The sequence below is a fragment of the Oncorhynchus mykiss genome, chromosome 2 (genome assembly GCF_013265735.2).
Source record: "Oncorhynchus mykiss isolate Arlee chromosome 2, USDA_OmykA_1.1, whole genome shotgun sequence".
Classification (NCBI taxonomy): Eukaryota; Metazoa; Chordata; class Actinopteri; order Salmoniformes; family Salmonidae; genus Oncorhynchus; species Oncorhynchus mykiss.
Genome location: NC_048566.1, coordinates 68,486,783 through 68,513,316, shown reverse-complemented (window position 1 = coordinate 68,513,316; position 26,534 = coordinate 68,486,783). Strand labels below are relative to the sequence as shown.

At 46.8% G+C, this 26,534-nt stretch overlaps 1 protein-coding gene across 3 annotated transcripts in view; it reads right to left on the bottom strand.

Annotated features, from left to right (window-relative positions):
* Positions 1 to 26,534, bottom strand: part of LOC110501822 (zinc finger protein 423) — a 147,808-nt gene that overhangs the window by 38,150 nt on the left and 83,124 nt on the right. For 2 of the 3 annotated variants that reach the window (XM_036954070.1, XM_036954080.1), the window contains exon 6: positions 21,152 to 21,172. The exons of the other annotated variant lie outside the window; for it this stretch is intronic. In XM_036954070.1, the coding sequence (XP_036809965.1) occupies positions 21,152 to 21,172 (21 nt within the window). The remainder of the gene's footprint in view (positions 1 to 21,151; positions 21,173 to 26,534) is intronic. 3 annotated transcript variants of the gene reach the window in all.

The window sequence follows — 26,534 nt, the reverse complement described above, 5'->3', positions numbered from 1 at the left end:
ATATGTCACTGTTTCTCATAGAATTGTTCATACAGGGCACCTTTCTGTCACCGGGCAGGCAGTTTGGGAAAATGTTGCCAAAATTAGAATATACCCATTTCTCCTGGCACCAGTACACCACTGGCCTTTCCTAAAATGGTGGCGTGTGTTGGCAGCGGCCTGGCACAGCAGAGTTTAATTCAGCCCTTTATGACTCACACGACTCTTCCCAAACTGCCCAGCTGTCACTCACAGAGTCCATCGCTTGCCCTCCCCACTTAAACAGTACATGCATATGCATACACAAAAATTCACTATCATGCCCATACATGCACACACACTGACAGTTGCATAGCAATGTCACCTGATAACAGTCACCCTCCCACTATAAAAACATCCATATCTGTTTTACCATCAGTCTTAATGCCATGTATGTTTTATGGGTATTTGTAAGTGCTTTAATTGCAATACTATACTAACAAGTAATTGTTCTAATATATCCTTCATGCAAAATAATCTCTAATTAGTGCTTCGTAACAGAGTCACAGCCAGTTAACATATATTTTGGGGGAAATATGCAAAGCAGCATAACATGCAGTTCAGTTATTATCCATTATGTAACATATCATCTGATAATGAACTTAGTTGACTATATCAACACCACTTTTGGTATCATTTGATGATAAAATATTACATGAAAATAAAGATAACCCAAAGAGATTTTTCGGTAACGGAGTAACATGGTAACGGAGTAACATGGTAGCGGAGTAACATGGTAGCGGAGTAACATGGTAACGGAGTAACATGGTAGCGGAGTAACATGGTAACGGAGTAACATGGTAACGGAGTGACATGGTAACGGAGTAACATGGTAACAGAGTAACATGGTAACGGAGTAACATGGTAACGGAGTAACATGGTAACGGAGTAACATGGTAACAGAGTAACATGGTAACGGAGTAACACGGTAACGGAGTAACACGGTAACGGAGTAACATGGTAACGGAGTAACACGGTAATGGAGTAACACGGTAACGGAGTAACATGGTAACGGAGTAACATGGTAACAGAGTAACATGGTAACATAACGGAGGGGTAACAGAGTAACATGGTAACATATTAACATGGTAACGGAGTAACACAGTAATATGGTAACGGAGTAACATGGTAACAGAGTAACATGGTAACAGAGTAACATGGTAACAGAGTAACATGGTAATGGAGTAACATGGTAACAGAGTAGCATGGTAACGGAGTACCATGGTAACGGAGTAACAGAGTAATATGGTAACGGAGTAACATGGTAAAGGTGTAACATGGTAACAGAGTAACATGGTAACGGAGTAACATGGTAACATCACGGAGTAACATGGTAACGGAGTAACATGGTAACGGAGTAACATGGTAACATAACGGAGGGGTAACAGAGTAACATGGTAACGGAGTAACAGAGTAATATGGTAACGGAGTAACATGCTAACGGAGTAACATGCTAACGGAGTAACATGGTAACAGAGTAACATGGTAACAGAGTAACATGGTAACATCACGGAGTAACATGGTAATGGAGTAACATGGTAACGGCGTAACATGGAAACAGAGCAACATGGTAACGGAGTAACATGGTAACGGAGTAACATGATAACTGAGTAACATGGTAACGGAGTAACATGGTAACAGAGTAACATGGTAACAGAGTAACATGGTAACTGAGTAACGGAGTAACATGGTAACGGAATAACATGGTAACAGAGTAACATGGTAACAGAGTAACATGGTAACGGAGTAACATGGTAACGGAGTAACATGGTAACGGAGTAACATGGAAACAGAGTAACATGGAAACAGAGTAACATGGTAACAGAGCAACATGGTAACGGAGTAACATGGTAACGGAGTAACATGATAAAAGAGTAATATGGTAACGGAGTAACATGGTAACAGAGTAACATGGTAACAGAGTAACATGGTAACTGAGTAACGGAGTAACATGGTAACGGAATAACATGGTAACAGAGTAACATGGTAACGGAGTAACATGGTAACATGGTAACAGAGTAACGGAGTAACATGGTAACGGAATAACATGGTAACGGAGTAACATGGTAACAGAGTAACATGGTAACATAATGGAGGGGTAACAGAGCAACATGGTAACGGAGTAACATGGTAAAGGAGCAATGTGGTAACGGAGTAACCGAGTAATATGCTAACGGAGTAACATGCTAACGGAGTAACATGCTAACGGAGTAACATGGTAACAGAGCAACATGGTAACGGAGTAACATGATAACTGAGTAACATGGTAACGGAGTAACATGGTAACAGAGTAACATGGTAACAGAGTAACATGGTAACTGAGTAACGGAGTAACATGGTAACGGAATAACATGGTAACAGAGTAACATGGTAACAGAGTAACATGGTAACGGAGTAACATGGTAACGGAGTAACATGGTAACAGAGTAACATGGAAACAGAGTAACATGGAAACAGAGTAACATGGTAACAGAGCAACATGGTAACGGAGTAACATGGTAACGGAGTAACATGATAAAAGAGTAACATGGTAACGGAGTAACATGGTAACAGAGTAACATGGTAACAGAGTAACATGGTAACTGAGTAACGGAGTAACATGGTAACGGAATAACATGGTAACAGAGTAACATGGTAACGGAGTAACATGGTAACGGAGTAACATGGTAACATGGTAACAGAGTAACGGAGTAACATGGTAACGGAATAACATGGTAACGGAGTAACATGGTAACAGAGTAACATGGTAACATAATGGAAGGGTAACAGAGTAACATGGTAACGGAGTAACATGGTAAAGGAGCAACGTGGTAACGGAGTAACCGAGTAATATGCTAACGGAGTAACATGCTAACGGAGTAACATGGTAACAGAGTAACATGGTAACAGCGTAACATGGTGACAGCACGGAGTAACATGGTAACATCACGGAGTAACATGGTAACGGAGTAACATGGTAACGGAGTAACATGGAAACAGAGTAACATGGAAACAGAGTAACATGGAAACAGAGTAACATGGTAACACATTAACATGGTAACGGAGTAACATGGTAACGGAGTAACATGGTAACAGAGCAACATGGTAACGGAGTAACATGGTAACAGAGTAACATGGTAACAGAGTAACGGAGTAACATGGTAACGGAATAACATGGTAACGGAGTAACATGGTAACATAACGGAGGGGTAACAGAGTAACATGGTAACGGAGTAACATGGTAACGGAGTAACATGGTAATGGAGTAACAGAGTAATATGGTAACGGAGTAACATGGTAACGGAGTAACATGGTAACAGAGTAACATGCTAACGGAGTAACATGCTAACGGAGTAACATGGTAACAGAGTAACATGGTAACGGAGTAACATGGTAACGGAGTAACATAGTAATATGGTAACGGAGTAACATGGTAACGGAGCAACATGGTAACGGAGTAACATGGTAACAGAGTAACATGGTAACGGAGTAACATGGTAACATCACAGAGTAACATGGTAACATCACGGAGTAACATGGTAACGGAGTAACATGGTAACATACCGGAGGGGTAACAGAGTAACATGGCAACGGAGTAACATGGCAACGGAGTAACATGGTAACGGAGTAACAGAGTAATATGGTAACGGAGTAACATGGTAACAGAGTAACATGGTAACAGAGTAACATGGTAACATACCGGAGGGGTAACAGAGTTACATGGTAACGTAACGGAATTACATGTTAACAGAGTGGTCACGGAGTTACATGTAACGGAGTCATAACAGCGTTACATGGTAACGGAGTAAAACATTTGCGAAATATATTTTTTTATTGCAATATGCTATCGGTATTTGAAGGACAATTTCCGTATTGCAAGATTGATTGTGTCATGGAGTCATATGGGAGTCATAAAATGAATCAAAATTATGTAAAATAAGATGTATTGTTTTGTTTCTGGGCAGTTGTGACTCCATCGCCAAGCACTAATACATATTTGGCACTAAAGATATATTCAAACAATTAACAAAAATATAAAACGCAACATGTAAAGTGTTGGTCCCATGTTTCATGAGCTGAAATAAAATAACCCAGAAATGTTTATTTCTCTCAGATTTTGTGCACAAATGTTTACATCCCTGTTAGGGAGAATTTCTCAATCCATCCACCTGACAGGTGTGGCATATCAAGAACCCGATTAAACAGCATGATCATTACACAGGTGCAACCTTTTGCTGGGGACAATAAAAGGCCACTCAAATGTACAGTTTTGTCACACAACACAAGTTTTGAGGGTGTATGCAATTGGCATGCTGACTGCAGGAATGTCCACCAGAGCTGTTGCCAGAGAACTGAATGTTCATGTCTCTACCATAAGCCACCTTCAATGTCATTTTAGAGAATTTGGCAGTACGTCCAACCGGCCTCACAACCTTAGACCATGAGTAACCATGCCGGCCCAGGACCTCCACATCCGGCCTCTTCACCTGCAGGATCGTCTGAGACAAGCCACCCGGACATCTGATGAAACAGCCAAAGGATTTCTGCACAAACTGTCATGTCGCACGGATCTGTACACAGTTCTTGGAAGCTGAAAATGTCCCAGTTCTTCCATGGCCTGCATACTCACCAGACATGTCACCAATTGAGCATGTTTGGGATGCTCTGGATCGATGTGTACGGCCGACTGCGTGTTCCAGTTCCCACCAATATCCAGCAACTTCGCACAGCTATTGAAGAGGAGTGGGACAACATTCCACAGGCCATAATCAACAGCCTGATCAACTCTATGTGAAGGAGATGTCACGCTGCATGAGGCAAATGGTGGTCACACCAGATACTGACTAGTTTTCTGACCCACACCCCTACCTTTCTTTTTAAGGTATCTGTGACCAACAGATGCATATCTGTATTCCTAGTCATGTCAAATCCATAGATTAGGGCCTAATGAATTTATTTCAATTGACTGATTTCCTTATATGAACTGTACCCCAGTAAAATCATTGAAATTGTTACATGTTGCATTTATATTTTTGTTAATTGTACTCTTTTTTGTTGCATTAAAGCACTTACAAATACCTACATAGCATTAATATTTGGCACTGATTATTAAAAAAATACATTTTTATAATGGGAGTGTGACTCCGTTTCCGCATGGCCTAGCCCAGTGGTGACTCACATCGCTGCACATGGACCCTCGGCAGCACCCTCTTGCCACGTAGTTCCCAGGTTCAAACTCAAATAGTTTCACACGACTGGGCGATAAACAGTGACAACTGATTAAAACCCAACTACCTCCTCCTCGCTCTTTTCTGCTTTACCCTGCTCTGGGTATATACCTTCCCCCTCTACCTGAGACAAAAAGACACCAGACTCTCTGAGGCATTGTCTGCTACTGCAGTCTACTCTTTCCTTTCTCATCTGACTATTTTCTTCTGAAACTCGGTGATGTTGATTCTTCCCAGGACATAAACCAATCAATTGGGAGGAAAGGAATAGAGAGAGGCATAGAGGAAGAGTGACAGAGAGAAAGACAAGAAAAAAGATGCAGAAAAAGAGACATTAGTGCGCCCACACCTTCTCTCTGATCTCTCTGGGCTCTCTCACATTAAATACATATTGTAAATGAAGCGTTATGGCCTGGGCAACGCAACTGCTAATAGGCACACCACAGGCAGCTGCGTGTGTGGGGGGCTGTCACTGAGGTAAAATCACTGATGAAGGAGACGGGGAGAAAGGAGGGAGGGATGGAGGAGACGAAGGGGAGAGGGAGAGAGAGAGGGAAGGAGAAGACGGAAACGGCGGGGGACAAACACAGGAGGAAACTTTTAAATTATGCGCTGGAAAATCTGTGCTCAACAGATCGTCAATGTGCCATCACGTTCTACTTTTCTTCACACACAGAGAGGAGTCTGTCGAACACACAGACACATACTGCTGCACTGGCTGGGAGTAGTCTTTCATGGTCTCTAAACATGAACACACACACACACACTCACACTAGCATACACACTAGAAAGTGGAGGGGAGGGGGTGAGGGTATTTTGACAAGGTCTCTAGGACCGAACAGTTTGTGATAACAGTGGTTAAAGCACTTAAGCTGCCGTAATTAGTGGGAGCTCCGTGGTGACAGAAGATTCACATTTATCTGGCGTTTCACAAGCCAGCGTGAGAGGGATAAACAGCAGAGACTAACAGCTCGGCAACAACACCAAGCTTTTATACTGACGAGGACCCACACACAGACAGACTAACATACACTATCTCACAGACACGCATATTACAACGCACACATTCAAATAAACAAATCCTTTACAAGCGAGAGTGGTAACAGGCCTGGTTTGGGTTAATTGGATTAGCTCAAAGGGGCTAGGATAACTAATTTAAGATAGAGCGAGAGCTTGGTAATCTGGTTCAAACTGGAGGCCAAACAGTATCCTTTAGCTGGCCTTTGTTAATGCACACTATAGTGCACTGGTCTCGGGATGGTAATATAACTCCAGTGCCACTTCGCACCTCCACACTGCCTTTAACCCCCTGAGAGAGACATAATGGAACAGACCTCCAGCATCCACTACAGAGGGGGAGGGGAGTGGTGGGGGAACACCAATCTACGGCCAAATAAAAACAGCACCAGTCAAGTTCTCTTACAGTGTCAATACTCCACACCCACCACCTCCTCTGCAAATGTCCCCTTTTCACTATTCTGCCTGCCAACTCCTAAACCCCCAACCCCCATTTCAGCCCTCAGAATGGGAGGAGGGAACCAAGTCTATGCAGGCCAAACCCTGATGCCCCAGGGTGCACTATTCTGAGAACTGGAGATGGATGGAGCGAGTGGGGATAGGGAAGAGTGAGGGATGAATGGAGGAGAGTGGGGATAGGGAAGAGTGAGGGATAAATGGAGGAGAGTGGGGATAGGGAAGAGTGAGGGATAAATGGAGGAGAGTGGGGATAGGGAAGAGTGAGGAAATGAATGGAGGAGAGTGGGGATAGGGAAGAGTGAGGGATGAATGGAGGAGAGAGGGGATAGGGAAGAGTGAGGGATGAATTGAGGAGAGTGGGGATAGGGAAGAGTGAGGGATGAATTTGTCATTTGTATATTGTTTGTCTCTATACTCCAGCGTTTTGGATTTGAGATCAAATGTTCTATATGAGGCGACACTACAGAATATTTTCATACATTTCTGTTTTACCATTTAGACATTAAAACATGTATGCATCTAGTTGCCCCATTCTATTTTTTTAAAATATGTATTTGGACAAATTCACTTAGAGTGTATGAGTCTCTGCTTTGAGACAGTCCAAGGCCATAGACCTAACATTCACCTTTCCCTGAGTCATTACCCCATAATCATGACTTGAGCTTGTAATACTGCCAAAGCATTCAATTGAAACGCTTCTCTCTTGTAAACAATGGCAATTATTATTATGCTAATACCAATGGTCTGCTGAGGACACGCAATGCAAGATCAGGATTCTGAATCTTCTTGTTTCTGCGGCAACAACATTAATTCATTAATCAAGTCCTTCAGCTCGTTATTTTTCAGACAAGGTGTAATTTTGCATCATCCTTTACTAATGATGTGCTACAGCTCACCTCTAATCACGAAATCACAAGAGGGCAGAGGCGCGAGATGAGAGGTGCGAGGCATTCTACTGTTCCGTGAATGGAATGTAGAAGTGATCAGAAAGGAACAGACACCCCCACCCTCCCACCCAATCAGCACCCATCCTGGCCATGCCGAGCCAGGGGCTTCATTAGCAGGTAAACATCCTAATCGTCACATTAGAGCCGAGAACGATAGGAAAGCTGAGGAGAAGAACGCGAGGGAGTGGAGAGAAGAGTGGATAGCAGAGGCCATTATTGTTACAGACACCTTGTCAGTAGAGGTGAGGAGACCAGACTGGCCTCTCAAATGTAGAATACCCCATTACTAAACCCCTCACCCCACATCTCTGCTCCCTCACCCCTTAATTACCTCCTCACCCCTGTACCCAACACAGGCATCATTGCATCTCACACCGCCATACTCCTCATTCACATATCTATCCTTCCTGTCCCGCTAGTTCATTTCCTGCTTCCTCTAACACTGCCCCTACAGGCCACTGCCCACACACAGACACAGCAGACACATCCACATTACATTAATGACCAGCATCCATCATCATGAATCTGGCCAAAACATACTGGGCACATCATTACACCTGTAAACATAACACAAAAAGACAAAATATTACAAACACCCTTATTCTACCCGTAAGCCAGTGCTGTTGGCACCCCTTCCCACAACCCCCACCTGATGTAATTAGAGGTGTCCTTGACTGTGAGATGGACTGCTTTTCACACTCATGGACCCTTCCACTTCAACAACTCTGCTCCAATGAACACCCACTGTGTCCACGCACGCATGAACGCACGCACACTTGGGTTGATAGGAAGGTATGGTTTTGCAGCTCATAGTTAAGTTCTGTCCTGGTCTGGTTGAGGTTGCTGATGTCTGGGTAAGTGTGTTAGGAGGAGCTCACACAGGTAGACACACTGGTATCTAACTGGTATTATTAGCATTCATACTATGTGTGTGACCGTGGCTGTGTGTGACCGTGGCTGTGTGTGACCCTGGCTGTGTGTGACCGTGGCTGTGTGTGACCCTGGCTGTGTGTGACCGTGGCTGTGTGTGACCCTGGCTGTGTGTGACCCTGGCTGTGTGTGACCGTGGCTGTGTGTGACCCTGGCTGTGTGTGACCGTGGCTGTGTGTGACCGTGGCTGTGTGTGACCGTGGCTGTGTGTGACCGTGGCTGTGTGTGACCGTGACTGTGTGTGACCCTGGCTGTGTGTGACCCTGGCTGTGTGTGACCCTGGCTGTGTGTGACCCTGGCTGTGTGTGATCCTGGCTGTGTGTGACCCTGGCTGTGTGTGACCGTGGCTGTGTGTGACCGTGGCTGTGTGTGACCCTGGCTGTGTGTGACCCTGGCTGTGTGTGACCCTGGCTGTGTGTGACCCTGGCTGTGTGTGACCGTGGCTGTGTGAGCACATCAAGGCGAATATGATAAATGCAGCAACTCCTTCACAATCACACTTAAACTCCCCCCCACTTTCTCTTTTTTTAGTTTAGCTTATTAAATCGACCATTAAAGAAAACAGGCACACATAAAACTTACATGCAAAAAGCCATACATGCACACACAAAGTCTGAGACTTATTTACACTGTGGTCCTCTTGAGACTGGTCTGACTGAGGTTGCTGCCCCTGAACAAGGCAGTTAACCCACCGTTCCTAGGCCGTCATTGAAAATAAGAATTTGTTCTTAACTGACTTGCCTAGTTAAATAAAGGTAAAATAAAATACATAAAAAGTAAAAAGACAAGATGGAACACAGTATGGCAGTGAAATAATAAAACAAAAACATCATTCCAGTTACATCATAGGGGTTATTCATGTGGGCACAGAAGATATCAAACTTATTTTTACTTTATTTTTAAAGCAATGGCCGTGTCTGTCTTACTTTAGTATCTTGCGTCAGTATCAGTGGGCCAATACCAAACCCACAACCATCTGGCCAAGTATGTCACACATACAGCACTGTCACTGGCTCAACCTGTGACCCATTTGGAAAAGTGGATGTTTACGCCGTTCTCGCTCTCCATACTCCTGTTTGTCTCCTGTGACCATGTCTGAAATCTGTCTTGCCTACTATTTACTAAAACTGCATCCTGTGTGTTCTGATCATACTATTTTGAAATGTACCATTTAGTAAAAACTAATGCAGTAAGCAACACATAAACATACTTGGTTCATCCATACTTGGAATACGGCAGCTAATGTGCGGTTGTGTTGACTCCCGCCATTCGTTCATTTTGGTACAGCGCATCATTTTATCAGATTATCAGCCATTGTCAAACACACGTGAGTCTGAAAAGACGATTCTCTTCTTGTGTACAGCGAATTTTACTGGATCCAAAATGAGTATGACATCCTGGCATTCAAAGCACTCACTTTTTGAAATGTCACATATTAAACTGTAAGACACTATTTTTGCATCCCCAAAATACTATTTAGAACGCAAGTACGGGTATTCAGACATAGTCATTGTGTGATCCAGCTTGGTCTGTCTCTGTGCACGTGTCTGTCTTGATCCTGCCGGTGTCTGTGCTGTGCTCTCAGCCTTGCTCAGTGCGTGTTCTGTCCAGGTGCTGGGACTGCTGTGTGTCCCCGAACAGGGACTCAGAGGGCCCCTGGCTCCCCTTCGCCATGCGTTAATGAGCAGTGCACACGCAGGCCATATCGATCCAGGGGAGAAGGCATGGGCGGGCGCTCTGAGCCCCGTTAGCTAGCCACACAGGACCAGGGCCTCGGGGCACGAGCACCTTCAATCAAACCCTCCATCACTATATCTTCATCTGCATACAAGCCCTCCGAGCCCAGCCCCACGCCGCCACACACATACTAAAGAGTAGAGCAGCCCCTCCTCCCATCACCAGAAAATAACACTTCCCTCATTAGGACCGTCTGTCATACCTCTCAACTCTTCCTGGTTTTAGAGATACAACCTTATAGCTTCTGAGTGTCTTCCCGGTCCACCAGAGTCGACGCTACCTCTAACGACAGAGGTAGGCCCTAAATTAATTGTATTGGTGAGCAGTACACTCCACCCAGCACTGTGTCCTCCCTGGTCCAGAGACATAGCTCGCTCTCTCTCCTTCCCTCTCCCTCTCTGGCTCATGCAGGTATCAGATTAATTACAGCAGGAGTGCTCTTAACATCTGGTCGAGTGTCAGGCCTATCGGGGGAGTGTGCTCCGTCGCCTCTCAAAGGGGCCAAGGTGTGGGATAAAATAAGAACAGCGGCGGGCGTCTGGAACAGCGTGTCTCTGTGTGACACCGGCAGGGTGACAGTCTAGAAGACTAGTAATGGGGTGGGCTGAACAATGTGTTCCCTCTGGAGCCATGTGGGAGTGTGAGGCTAGGTGAGTATATGTGCTGCTATGTATGAATACAGTCATGTAAGCAATGCATGTGTGAGAGGATGTGTTTATATCTTGTTTGCCCACGTTTGTGACAGTATTCGTATTATAACATCCTGTATTCGTATTATAACATCCTGTATTCGTATTATAACATCCTGTATTCGTATTATAACATCCTGTATTCGTATTATAACATCCTGTATTTATGACTGACAAGGCACCGGACCTTGCCCACCTCTCAATCTGTAGGGTTGTAAGCTGCAGGTATACAGGTCAAGAGAGCTGAAATTAAGGTGTGGGCTGCCAGCTTTATGTTTTCTGTAATTAAAACAGCATTAGGCTATTTATTTCCTCCCCCTGTGCGGAGCTGATTGGGCATGAGGGAATGCGGGACGCGCCTAAGCAGAGAAGAAGCACAATTACACGCCATCAGCAGACAATATTAACTCACTAAATAGGAACACGGCAATACAACGTTATTATTTTGGGAGAAGATTAATGCAGGGTCAAAGCTAACATTTATAATACTTTGCGATGAGCATCACGTGGGGCGGTAGGACAAAGGGGGTTAGGGTCGCGCTACACAAGGAAGAGGATGGGGAGGAAGGAGAAGGGGGTGATTTTCTTCTCTTCTTCCCTGGTTCTCTGGCCTATAGGAGGAGAGGAGGAATAGGAGCTCTACAGCTCAGCCAGAGAGCGATCCCCCTCTCTCATTAGCCCCATCGGTCTCAGGACCTCCATTAGCCTCAGAGCTAATGTGTTTCAGTGGGCAGGACTGACCTTAGCCCTGGAGGGGTGGGCTGTCACACTACTGCAACTGGGAGGGGTGAAACTATCCCCCTCCCCACACTACCCCCCAGACTGGTACGTCCCTGAGATACTGTCCACCATCTAGCTTAGAAAAACCAGGGCGGTGAGTGTTTAATTGTCTTAGTAGAGGCCTCTATGGGTAGTGAGAATATTGAAATGGGTTAGAACTCAAAAACAGTCATTATTATTACATCCTGAACACCATGTCAGGTCAGTGAGAAACTAGGAATACCCAAATGTAACGCCAAGACAATTACAAAGTGCAGATTGCAGGGGGAAAAAGTGAAGGAACAAAATAGCTGAAGGAAGGAACTGAGTTTGCATGAATAAGCAAGAGAGAAAGAGAGGGATAGGTTGAAAATGTAGAGAAATTGTGCGACAGTTGCTAGGTCGCTTCCCCCTCTTCCCTGGGCTGAGGGGAGAGGGATAGAGAAAGAGAGAGAGAGAGAGAGAGAGAGAAAGAGAGAGGGATAGAGAAAGAGAGAGGCCTGCCCTCCTTTAGCATTCTGTCCACATTGGGGGGATAAATTATTCACGCCCGTGGAGACAACCGCCTCATGGTGTAATGAGAAGGACACGTATTTATACCAAATATTGCTGTTGGGAAACTATCGATTAGAAAGCTATTTGTTGAAAGTTTAGTGTGGAAACCAAGACTGTCAGCGTGTTTTAATGTGACTGGCGGACCAACCTCACTCTCCCTCTCTTTTCTCTCCAGCCAAATAGCTTCAGTCTCTCAGAGAAAGGGAATATTTATTTGTTCTAGAGGGTTGAGATTGAAAGAGAGAAATGGGGAAGAATGAAATGTGTAAACCAGACATTATTGTTGAACATGTTGAGAGAACACTGATTGAAGACACCATAGACCCTTCTTTAAAGGGACAATCCACCCCAACCATTAATTCCTATGATTAACAGTTAAATAGTGTTAAATAACACTAATATGTGAAGATTTTTTTTTACAAACAAATGTTTAATTTTGTTGTTATAACGAGGTTGGTAAAGAAACTTTAGAAACATTTTTGGAAATCTGTTGCAGCTCAAGTCAACTACAAAAACCACAATGAAATGATCTCTTTCTCTGGGCTGGCTGGCTAGCTAGGTAGTTATCTAGAAAAGCATGTGAAGTAGCTAGCTGTAAAATCGCCTAAACAAACTGCACTGTCAATTTAGGAGTCTAACTCACTCAGTTCAACTTGCAGGTTTTATCTGCCAGTGAGCAAAAATGGCGTCTCTGCCCAAAGCGCAGAGTAACGTTGCTTTTATTGTTTTTGTAAAGAGATGGGAAACTCCATTAGAATCGTATTAACGCCCATTGTGTACATGTTGCCTATAATTCGTCAATGGGCCGCATGGTGCATTCTGGGTGATTCTGGGACAAGGAGAGCTCTCCTTCAGGGAGTGGTGAGAGTCAATTGGGCGCTAGCTCAAAAATAGAACATTAGCATGAATTTTGTGAACAAGGAGTACAACATTGAAAATATTTTCCAAGATATGAGATAATTAACTTGTTCTTTGTAATATCGAATAACTTTGGAATCGTGACATTACGTACTTTCAAGGAAAATAGGCAGGTTTCTCGACTCATACCCTAACTTTGAGAATGGTTTGCCCGATGATTAGCATAGCAACCGCGTGACGCAGCATGACAAGATGAATGCGATGGTTCGACAGTCAGTGGGGGGGTAATATCTTGGTTTTCCACAGACACCATTGCGACATGGTACTTGAAGGAGAAACAGAGTTGAATCATTTGGTACATTATTTAGATTAAGCACATCTAAGCGAAATATATACTTTGTCATGACAGTATAAACAGCCGGATGTGTTCTAGACGAGTATGGCCATACCATCTATTAGCTGATTTGGCGATCTGGAGTACAGGTCATTCTTTTAAAAGCGGTATGAAAAGTGATAGCGTGTTATCCCCCATCTCCAGAGACGAGAGTTATGTAGCCATGACGCGTTCCCACACAATTTCCTGATTTTCACAGACGGACCACTTACAAGTTAAATCATGGGGACATTTTTTATTTGACCCACTGACAGAACATAGGCTTTCACCAAACTGACAGGAGTGTCCAGAATTAAATTTCTGGGGGTGGATTATCCCTTTAACCCTTGATATCTAATGTTAGCAGTTACCAGGACTGGATAGTGTAGTCTGGCAGTGGTACCTTTCAATCACTGATCTGATCCATACTACACTGGATTAAACCAGGGGAGATGGCACTGAAGTTACATTACACCACTGTTCACACCAGAGATCTAGAGATGACGATATGAGATCTCAGTTTAGCCTTCAGTTTGGCTCACACACAGTGTCTCAGGCTAGGAGATCAGGTTCATATTTCCTTTAGACAGTGCTTGGATTGGCATGCACCAGAGAAAGCCTGTCAGTCCTGTGGGTAGAGGCTCTTCAGAGGGGGTTTATGGTTAGGGCATGTTCCTCTCTATTAGGGAAAATCTGAATGATACTGCAAAGAGCCCACACATACGCACTCAAGTACACCCAGAATTATAACGTCCTTTCCATTTCTTTACTTGTGCTAGTGGACAGATTAACGATGGACCAGGCATCATCCTAGCTTTACTTTAATACAGGTCTGCAAGAACTCCCAGAAAGAAAAAGGAACACTCCCGTGCCCCCTACCCCTCTCCATACTGACCCCCCACACACATCCCCAGTAGTCCCCAATTCCCCACTCCCCTCCTGGCCTCCCTCCGTCTCTCCTGCAGCAGTAATAGATGAAGATATTCCTGGCTGGGAGGGCGCAGGGGAAATCAGAGCACTACCTGCGCAGAATGTGTGTGGGCTGGAGGGGATAGGGGGAGCAGGGCCAAGGGCCTGGGCACTCTCTTGGATACCTGCTAGCTGTCAGGGGGGGAAATTGGGGGGGGGGGGGGGGGCTTCCATGGATGTTGGGGTTTCTAGCTGGAGGGAGAGGATGCATTGATGAAACTACATATAGCTCTTAAACTACACTATTCAGTAAAGAGTTCCACAGGTAAACCTAGCGTAAGCACTCATACCTGTTTCTAACTACCTTTGAAGACATTCCGGCACAGTCTACTCTAAGTCTCTCCCCATCACCTCATGCACTGCCATGTAGTCAGCCACAGCTGGTGTGTGTGACGGCCCAAGCAGGGAGCAGGAGCTGTGCTTTCAGGTCTCAGCTCCGTCAGGAGATGCTAATAACCCTGCACTTACCACCAGCGACACCTTTCCCCTCCCAGCCTCTCCCAGCCGTCCCAGCCCCAGACAGCTATTACTGCCTCACTATGCACTGGGCCTGCCAAAAACAGCACTACAATTACAATATCAGGGATATGCACAGGAGAGGGGGAACTAAATCAAATACTGGCCTGACATGCAGTGTTGCGACTAAAAGAAAGGTGAACTATGATCATCACTGTACTGACGCAGTATAGGAGTTCTTGGAGTACAGCTCTCAACTCAGCTCAACTCAGGGTAATAAGTATTTCTGTTACATTAGACAAACACCCTCAAAGTCATACAGACAATCCTAACACCCACAGCATCATGCATAACGCATGCACAAACACACACACGTTGGGGGCGCCGTAGCATCTCCACTAGTGCAGGTCTCTAATGAAGCCCCAGTTGTGGCGGCATGGAGGCGTCTCTCTCGCTCCGACGGGATAATTACGCTGCTCCCTGGCAGCTGAGTTTGGCAGATGTATGGGAGGCAGCGCGCGGCACCGAGCGCCGGGGAGCGGAGGTGGGATTCGGCAGGACCCCGCCATCCGCCATTAGCAGGTTGGCACCGTCACAAATGAGTGTTTTTCACGAGAGCCCGGGAAGGCTGGGAAATTCCAATGAATTCTTGCGCTATGTCGCAGCACATGAGACAGTGTTGGGAGAGAAAGAGAGAGGGATGAGAGAACCAGGGAGGAAACAGAGAAAGACGAAGGGTGAGAGAGAAGGGAACAAAAGGAAAGGTTCACGCTGCCATGACCGGATTAGTCACCTTTCTCAGCACAGGGAGCCCAGAGCAGTGCACCCTGGGAAATTACTGAATCAGAATGCATTGATTTTCTGTGGGGAGGGGAAAAACAGTGAAAGACAAAAAAAGGCCTGAAAAACAGTCATGGCTGAGAATTAGGGAGGAAATTGTAGGAGACCTTTGTATTATTATAGGGAGCAGAATAGAGAGAACACCATTGTACACAGCTGTTTGAGAGGGAGACGATAAGAACGGGACACTATTGTTCCAGCATTTCTCCAGTGCCCTCTTTTCCTTTCATTTCAGTCTCTTCCCATCGTCTTACTTTGTAATTAGGAAAACACAGCCAAGATAAAACCTTGAGCACCTCACTGCTAAAACAGCTTGTGTGTGTGTGTGTGTGTGTGTGTGTGTGTGTGTGTGTGTGTGTGTGTGTGTGTGTGTGTGTGTGTACAGAACCTGGTTGTATCAAATGTCTTCATAAACTACCCCTAGTGTTACTATCCCAACGCCACAGCAGCAGAACAGCAACCTTAGATCAGTGAGATGCCGTGTACCTCGTCCGGCTGCATTCACCCACAGCTGTATTCCGTATGCATGAGGATGACTAGTACTGGTTTGATCTGCTGCCATGTTCCGCCTCCCTCCACATCAGCAGCAGCTGTATCATTTAACGGTCATTTGTAAAACAACGTCAACAGCAATCAGTGATCACTAATCACTAATGAACCAACCCTACCTATGTCTTATTACAGCCTGAATCACAACCAGGAATCAGTACACACTCACTCGTGACAAAAAAAGAATGGGCGCCTCGCTCTCTTCCTCTCACTCCATCCATCCATCTCTCTCTCTGATGCTAAACGATTGATTTCAAGGTGACCCTGGCTGAGGAGAGTGTTTTCCTCTAGCTGCTCCAGCCTGGTCCCAGTAATTAACACCAGCGCCTAATGAAGTCCAGCTGCTCACCCGCGCAGACTGAACGCGTGCCAAAATCCAGGAGAGCCCCTGTCAGGCAGCCATCGCTCTCCTCACACCCCCACCCTCTCTCCTCTCCTCATCCTCCCATCCCTCTGTCCGTCCCTTATCCCTCTCTCCATCAATCCCCTGATCTTAACCTCTCCGTGGCTTTGGAAGGTCAGCCTCCTTCCATCAGTGGCCATTCTGGACATCTCTGCCCCCCTCCAGGTTGCTGCTGTCAAAAACACTGATCATGCAGTCCTCCACTACTTCTCCACCTCTTCATCGCACTCCCTTACCCTGCCAAATTACCTTCATTCCCCACCGTCCAACTGATCCCTTTTCCTGCCAACTCCCACATCCCTCTCTCCACTGACCTAATAATCTCTTACTTACTATTTCTCACTCTTTCCATCAGTACTGTCTGCCTAACTGCCTTTTCACCAATGAGACCAATTCAAGCCCAGTGTAACCACATAAAGTCCACAACTTCTTGATTTGAATTTGGGGAGAAATAATATCCAGTAAAACAAAAAGTTTGTAACAAATATTTTGAAATCCCAGAAAACCCGTGGCAGCTTGGATCTTAATCCACATCAGGTTGCCAGAGTCCTCCCAGCTGTACCGTTCCCTCATGTTGCCTCCCTCCTCCCCTCTCCTATTTAACCGTGTGATGCTCACTAGCCCTGTATCAAAGCTGCATGTGTCTGTCAGCCTGTCAGCACTCTGGGAGCCTCGCTTTGCATCCTGGGAGTGGGGCTTTGAACACAGAGGACGCCTGCCTCAGCAGCTCTGCCGTGCCGCGCTGGGATCTCCACCACCACCCCTCTGCAGCTATAAGGAAGGGGGCGTTCTGCAAACTTTCCCCACAATCCTTTCTAGCTGACATCCCGGTTGATCTGGGAGTGGAGAGAGATGAGCTGTGTCATCCTCTCAATAATCCCACCTGGAGCCTCGCTGACGTATCAGACTCAAATCACCTCCAACAGACAGACAGGAGATGCTAATTAGCGCAGAGGATTATCATTGTACCTGACTTCATCAGAAAGACTAAAAACTATCTGCCATTCTAAATAAACTATGAGGTACCAGGCCATTAAGAGCTTCACAAAGACCCTTAGAGAACCATGGAAGTCAAAGATGAATCTCTGTTGATTCACTCATCTCTATTACTCTCCTCCCCGTCCAGGACTACCGCATTCCTCCATCGCTGCTCTCTGTCCTCCGCCGTCAGCTCGCACTCAGGACAGTGTGATGTATTACGGCATGTGATTCTCTAATCCCATGCACCCCTCCCCCCTACCGCCTCTCACCACCGCACGCCACACCTTCCTCACCAGCTGCGACAGATGCCGCCGTCACTCGAGAAAATAAATTCAGAATACTTAACGAATTAAGCGAGGAGCTAATTGTGGCTGGCCCGTGTTCATCATGCGCAAAAAGGCAAGCGGCTTGTTTGTCTTTTAACAATTACCAGACAGAGCAGGGAGAGGGGGAGAGGGGGGGTAATTGTCCCATTCTCCCCAGCAGCTGGCTCAGCCACACCTGGGCGGGTGTGAGAGCCGGGTGGGGCGGGGACGAGGGGGAGAGGAGATGGGCAGGTGCACCTCTGCCATCACTAAACTAAGCACAAGCCGACTTGAGGTATGAGGCGCAAATACACTCTCTACCACTGTATAACACAGACATTAAAGCCTGGGCTGGCATTAGTGCTTAGCACAAACTAGTGTACATACTTACACTGGTATGAAACACACACTTAAAAATGTATTACATGCTACACCCCCTTTTCTTTCTCTTCATTCCACACACACACACACACACACACACACACACACACACACACACACACACACACACACACACACACACACACACACACACACACACACACACACACACACACACACACACACACACACACACACAGCCAATTTTCCATTCTGTTCCCACACATTTTGGAGGAGCTTCCCTTGAGCAGTTCTCTTATAGATCTCCAAACAGCTTGTAATTACTTTTAATAAACAGCATAAGAAGCAAATCAAGCGCAAACGTGGAAAAAACAAGCTCTCAGGGGGATCAAACAGCACTCAGCCTTGCAAACAAACACTTCACCAACATCAGAGCTATTTTATTCTTGCTTTTTTATATTCAAACATGTAATGCTCAGTGGGGGTAACTAGAGGAATGCAGTAGAGACCGGCACAGAAAGACAAGAAGTGAAAGAGGGAATGACAGGAATACAATGGCCGTAAAGTAGTTACTATTATTTTGTTAGTTGCTACCTAGATTCTGTGGGAGGCTACTTGACTCAAACACTTCTGACTGGCTGGCTGCCTATGACCATGTGCATACATGTGCTCATGTGCATGAGCACTCATAAACATTGCAACAACATTACATTATGTTGTCTCTATGACGAGTGGTATGCTGACATTCTGTGGAACAATTGACACCTCTCCGATCACAACGAAACGGTCGAGTAGATCCATAAAGGAGCAATACCAAATCTACTCACCCTCCTCTCTCCATCTATCCCTTTATCCTCCATTCCGCTCTCCCTTCCCCATCCCTCAATCCCTTTGTCCTCCATCCCTCTCTCCCCCAATCCTCCTTCCCTATATCCTCCATCCCTCTCTCCCCCTCTCCCTCCAACCTTTTCTCCCTCCATCCTCTCTCCCTCCCTTTATCCTCCCTCCCACTCTCTCTTCCTCCATCCATCCCTCTCTCCCTCCATCCTCCATCCCCCATCCCTCTCACTCCCTCTCATCCTCCCTCCATCCCTTTATCCTCCATCCACCCCTCTCCCTCTCTCCCTCCATCCCCCATCCCTCTCCCTCATCCTCCCTCCATCCCTTTATCTTCCATCCACCCACCCACCCACCCACCCTCCCTCCCTCCCTCCCTCCCTCCCTCCCTCCCTCCCTCTCTCCCTTTATCCTCCATCCACCCCACCCCCCTCCCTTTATCTTCCATCCACCCTCCCACCCACCCTCCCCCCTCCCTCCCCTCTGGTGTTCTGGCTGGCTGGCTCCAGGTGGTGAGGGATGTGCATGAGGGGCCTGTCATCTGTTCCCATGTTCGTAGCATCTCTACTGTGTGTTACTAGGTGTGTTACTAGGTGTTCAGTGGAGGCCAGTAGAGAACCAACATCCTCCAACAGACCACATTTACACTGCAATGTTCTACAGCCAGGGGGAATAACAGATATGGAGGAATACTTCAGATGGTGACTATTTGAAGGAGTTTCATGGATGGTACAATAATTATTTGAGCAGTGGACTGAAGGCAGAGGGCAAAGCTTTCATCGCTCAAAAACGCTGCCTTATGGCTATCAGGCTGGCACGGGGCGCACACACACTCATGCACGCAGTGGAGTGAGCCATCATCCACATTATCCACATCCATTGACTCCTAAAGCTTTGTGTGTGCTGCCTCATTAGGTCTTCAGTGACACACAGAGCCCACACCAGGCCTCTCTCCCCAGCGCCTCTCCCTCACTCGCTCTTCATCTCGACACACACACACCACGCGCAAACACTAAAAGGAGACTGCTCAGGCACTCCCCTAGGGAATACTCCTCAGACATTACTAGTTGAGCGCAACACAGACATACATCACTAGAGACCGATGGCTGGGCCGTCACAGGAAGATTACAGGTCTGGCCTCCGTATAAAGGGTTAGTCTCATGATGTCACCGAAGAGCATGCTTGGAATAACACTTAAAACATCACAGGAGGACAGAAGGCATCTTAAACATCACTCATGCATTAAGGGTAACATATGGCTTAAAGTTCAAGACAGCAGCACTACCGTTGGGAACGTGACTCTGATAGCAGGCGCTGATTTACCAGTGAGAGGTCAGGTGTGTGCCAGAGTAGAGGAGCAGTAACATGAATAGTGCTGTACTGTGACATCACTTCTGGGTTAAAGGGATCAGCCGGGACGCCTTTCCGCCCCGCTGCTCATCTGGGTTCATGCTCGGGGCGCTAGCTCGCTAACTTCCTTGAAATGAATAAGTAAGAATTAGGAATGAGATGCATCATTAGCTGGGCTCCCCCGAGGGCAATTAGTTTCAGGTGAGTGGCTGTACCCTGGGCCTGGCTGGGAGGGGGGCGGGGGGGTTCATCATGCACACACAGCCATCGGGGGTGGGGGGTGTGGACCTTTACATTGGTGTGCAAAGAATATGAGAGGGTTTGTGTTGAGAGTGGGCGCTACAGATCATCTTTACACTGTAGCCATGCCAGTTAAACAGTCTGCTGCTATTTCTATTTGATTTGGAGTATTTTACACTATTATCTCGTGTGCATCATGCAGTGTCCTGCCATATGGCTCTGTAGCCTTATGTAGCCCTATGGGCCGGTCCCCCTCCCCACTCTTTCCCAGTGCTCAACAGGCAGGGCTCCATTCACACAGCTTGGTACGGAGAGAGAAGGGGGACAAACCTTGCAGATGGGCAGGTTCTCCTACAGGCCGTCCGACAGGCAAGGTGGGTGGAAAGAGAAGGCAGGGTGACAGTTAGTCAGTAGGTCCATGATTAGATGGGGGTTAGAGGGGGGGGGGGGGGGTTCATACATGGGGGGTTATGGTAGGGCAGCGGCTACTGTAACATGCACCGGATACTCTCTCTGTATCGTTCAACGTGATAAACCAACTCACTCCTCTCTGTATTCCTAAGACCCGGACTAATATCCAGTCACAGCTCATGTCCCAAGCAAATAAATATGATGGAAATACCCATGAAGAAACTCATGAGCATCAGTCATAAGGCTACAGCGCTCAACTAAAGTGGTTGGATCCAGAGTTGGGTTTTTCAGACTGTGGCCTTGCTGAGGGGAGAAACTCCAGTAGATGCTTTAATGCGTGTCTCCATTACACTGATCTCTTCCACTTCTACAGTTACTGGAATGGGGAGGAGGGGGCGAGACGGGAGGAGGGGGAGAGAGAAGGGGTGGGGTAGAGGAAAAAAGTGGGGGGGAGAGGGGGGGTACAGCTAAATCTACCAATAAAAGAAGATGAAAGTCAGGTTAAACACAATATGCTAATTGAAATGTGTTGGCTGATTAAGGCGATTGAAAGGAGAGCGGGCGTGCTGTGAGTTCTGGGCGCCGGTGATTAGTGCGGCATTAGTGTCTGCATGCTTTTCCTCAGGACGTGGTGGAGAGAGCAGAGCCGTGTGTGTGTCGATGTGTGTGTAAAGGAGAGAGTGAGAAGGGGTGGGGGAGAGGCCATGCGTGTGAGATGGAAGAGCTCCTGTCCTGAAGTATGTCTGCCCACGCGCACAGACAAAATGTCGCCCCGCTCGCATATTCTGGCCAAATATCAGTAGTAGCATTAGTACTGTACAAATATTTGTATCAGCTACCATGAGTTTGTACAACAGAAGGGTGCTAAAAACAGCTGGGTATTGACAACAACAATACAGTCTCTCTCTTTACCTTATTTGTTGCTGTAGGTTGGGTTGCTAAGGCAGTCTCTGCTCGCTCTGAATTCCCTTTTCACTCTTCCGCTCCCTCACTTCTCCCCGCTCCCTCACTTCTCTCCCCGCTCCCTCACTTCTCTCCCCGCTCCCTCACTTCTCTCCCCGCTCCCTCACTTCTCTCCCCGCTCCCTCACTTCTCTCCCCGCTCCCTCACTTCTCTCCCCGCTCCCTCACTTCTCTCCCGGCTCCCTCACTTCTCTCCCCGCTCCCTCACTTCTCTCCCGGCTCCCTCACTTCTCTCCCGGCTCCCTCACTTCTCTCCCCGCTCCCTCACTTCTCTCCCGGCTCCCTCACTTCTCTCCCGGCTCCCTCACTTCTCTCCCCGCTCCCTCACTTCTCTCCCCGCTCCCTCACTTCTCTCCCCGTTCCCTCACTTCTCTCCTCTCTTTGTGTGTTGGTGTCTCTCAGGACCACACTGGCCTTTTTTCCCACAGTCTTTATTGTTTTCCGCTGTGCAGCTGCAAAGCATGGAGGAGCCCCCTGCAGGTGTGAGTTTGTGTGGTAACGCTCTGCCCCCCCTGCTTCTCCCACCCCTGCCAGCAGGGGGTGGGGCGGCGCGCTGGGCCTGTTGCCCCGCTGAGCCCTGCCAAACCGGGGTTAAAATGACGCTCTGAACTCAAAGAGCACTGTGATTAACCACATAGGTGGGACCCCCAGTCAAGGGCCCAGGGGGTGGCCCCACCGTGGTGCACAGCACCCCATCAACAACCCCCCCCCCCAACCTTACACCCCTCTAGCCTATAAATAGGGAAGATGCAGAACCATTGAACTGTATGCAGTTTCCTAAAACAACCCTTCCATCCCTATTCCCTGTCATTCTGAGGAAAACAAAATGGCGTAGACACTGCTGTGAGAGCTTTTGTCTTAAACGTAAAGGCTTCACCACATCATACAAAATAGTCATTTGTAGTCATGCCTGATTGCCTGTAGTTAAATAGCTATGTCTTCATGGACATTTAGAGGCTCTTAAAATCCAAACCTCAATCCCCACATTAGTCCTCACTAATGACTTCAATCTGTTCTTTAAATATTCTATCGTTCTCTACTCTGTTCTTTTCTCCTTTACTTCAGAATTTCCCAGCTTCCCCTCTCTCAGCAGCCACCTTTCTAATATTTTGTCATCTCTCCTCTGTCTGTCTTGCTAGTGGTATCCCTCCATCTGGGGGGAAAGGAAACGAAAGTGATCTGGCCCTCTGACACTCTCTCTCCCTGGGAAATGAGGGGCTCTGGTCCGACACTCCTATTGTTCAGCATGTGGCCTCTCACTCCCTCTCTCTGTCTGCTTCCCCCTGGAAGGGCTGGACTATTATTATTGTGGTTATCTCCATCGTGCGCAGACATGGGCATCAGTCACAGCCCACACGGCAGGCACGCCGCAGGGATTTACAACACAATAGCAGAACACTGGGTTGTCCCCACTGGCAGGTTATCACCCCGGGCCAAAATGGCTTCTCTCTCTCTCTCCTCTGCTCTCCATCTGAGGGCGAGAGATGAGATGTAGAGTAGCTGGCTGTTTGGCTTTGGCAGTGTGTAGAAATGTATCGTGGGCGGAGAGTGTAAATAGTGTACACAAAATTGCAGTTGGTGGGTGTTAGTATACTGTAGAATGTACTTATTGGAAAAGTGTAAACATATGTCCAATGTATTATTTATGACACCATCACGTTGTTCATTCCTATTATGAAACATGATGTTAGGGAGAATATGGGCACTTACTTTAATGATCAAATACACTGTTGAAGACGATTCGAGTGCCAAGGAATTGCCGTATTAACACATTCATGCTGAAGAGATTAAGAGGAAAAGGTACAAGTCTTTAATAACAGAGAGCAGTTTCCCCTCTCTGTCTCTCTGTTCATCCCATTATATCGGATTTATTCTGACAGGGTTTTTAGGGGGCCATGGGTACACTCTACACTGCTTTACCCTGTGAGCAGTTAGTGCAGCGTTGGGGGACTCTATCACATTACTGGATTAGATTATACAGTTGGAGGTCTCCGCTGCCTCCCTTCAAATCACCTGTCCTCCAGGACAGAGCAAAACGCTGGCACAGCCATGAGGAAAGCTGCATAATCACATTCCAGTCTCCCGAGCTCTCAGTGCAAGAGGCGTCACTGCAGTACCTGGTTCGAATCCAGGCTGCATCTCATCCGGCCGTGATTGGGAGTCACATAGGGCGGCACACAATTGGCCCAGCGTAGTCCGGGGTAGGCCGTCATTTTAAATAAGAATTTGTTCTTAGTTCTTAACTGACTTGTTCTTAACTGACTTGCCTAGTTAAATAAATAACCTCCCAGTGGAGAAACGCTGACAGGCCAATGTGATGGGGGGGGGGGGGCCTTAACAAGGTGAGGGAGGCCGTAGGTAAGCAGGTTTATCTGTGTGTTTGATGTGAGTGTACGTGTCGGGTGTATGTGTGTAACAGAATAATAATTCTGCTAGTGTAATCACACGTGACAGTGTGAGCTGTCTGAGCCGTGTTGTTAGGCAGTCTCCTCTCCACCCAGCCGTGGTACGTCTACATTAAACAATCAGAGAAATAGGAATGGACAGGCAGTGGGAGAAATACACCCATTCCACTAGGTCCACTGCCTCCTGGTGAAGGCCTCTCGTTTGGCAGTTGCCTGGCGCACCACTCAGATGAATTAAAACACCAGGTTTTTACACCCCCTTTTCTCCATGTAATCAAGGACTTTTCCGTGCCTGCTCCTCCACTTCTCCCCGTCTCATCGATTACCCTCCACACTCAAACTTGGCTAGCAACACGAAAGTAAATCCGCAGCTAGTGAGGATGCATGCATAACAAGCCATCTGAGGGAAGCATCAACTTCAGCTAAACACATCAGTTCACAGAGCTTTGCTAACCACACATGCACCTCTTCACTCTACAATAACTGTGTCCCAACCTTTCCACAGAGACCGTTCCAGGTTTAGGCTTTAGGGAGATCTCACCATCTTCAATGCTAAGTGAGTTTGTGTGTGTGCATCCTCACACTCTGTGGGGTAGAGGTGTATAAGAAAAGTGACAGTGGGGAAGTTGCACAAATCCCCCCCCCCCCCCCCCCCCCCCCCACACACACACACACACACACACACACACACACACGAGTGTACTCGCACAGGAAGGAGATAGGAGCCGCATTGAGCAGATGTTGGAGCTTTCAGGAGGTAAACTGATTGAGATGCAGTGTCACCTTGTTAATGATCATCCAAGACAAAACTGGGAGGGGAGAGCGAGGGTATGATCACACCTTCACAAATGTCACTGTGGATAACAGGGCCGGGTAGGTGAGGTGTCTGCAGTGCACATCTTCACCGTGCAAATGTGAAGAGAGCAGGGATGTACAATTGGGAGGTGTGTGTGTGTGTGTGTCAATGTCAACTGCGCAGCTGAGTTTATTTCAGATATCTCAGTTACATCAGGGGGATTTGTTATGAGAGGGGCTAAGATAGTATATATGACAAAAGATACCCACCCAAGCTCAACCACAACACACACATCTCTCTACCACACACAGACCTGTGACGGCAGATGCACATTAATAACATGTATGGAAATGTAAGGTGAATGTCTGAACACCAACGAAGTAGCGGAGAGGAAGAAAGGAAGTCGACATGATTATCACTGCTGACAAATGCGTCGACAAGCTAAGCCGCACTGCCGGAACTTTATCATTAGTGATGTGACGCACAGACAACACACACTGAAGACCTCTTGTTCTAGATCACTCTCTCCAAAATGCCCTCTCTGCCACAGTGGGGATGAAGACTGCATCCATCACCTTACAAACTGTAAACAATGGAGTAGAATGCAGAATACCTTCACTGTTGCTACTGTTCTAACAAACTAATGTATAACATAGAATGTTTCAGGACATTTTAGGTTGGAAATGCCTAGTGAGAACTAAGACTTGCGCATTCTGAAGGGTTTCTATAAGGGGAAAAGAGGAGGGGAAAATATCAAAGCTCAGGGATGATCTCCGCAGTCATATATCAAAGCTCAGGGATGACCTCAGCAGTCATATATCAAAGCTCAGGGATGACCTCAGCAGTCATATATCAAAGCTCAGGGATGACCTCAGCAGTCATATATCAAAGCTCAGGGATGACCTCAGCAGTCATATATCAAAGCTCAGGGATGACCTCAGCAGTCATATATCAAAGCTCAGGGATGACCTCAGCAGTCATATATCAAAGCTCAGGGATGACCTCCGCAGTCATATATCAAAGCTCAGGGATGACCTCCGCAGTCATATATCAAAGCTCAGGGATGACCTCCACAGTCATATATCAAAGCTCAGGGATGACCTCCGCAGTCATATATCAAAGCTCAGGGATGACCTCCG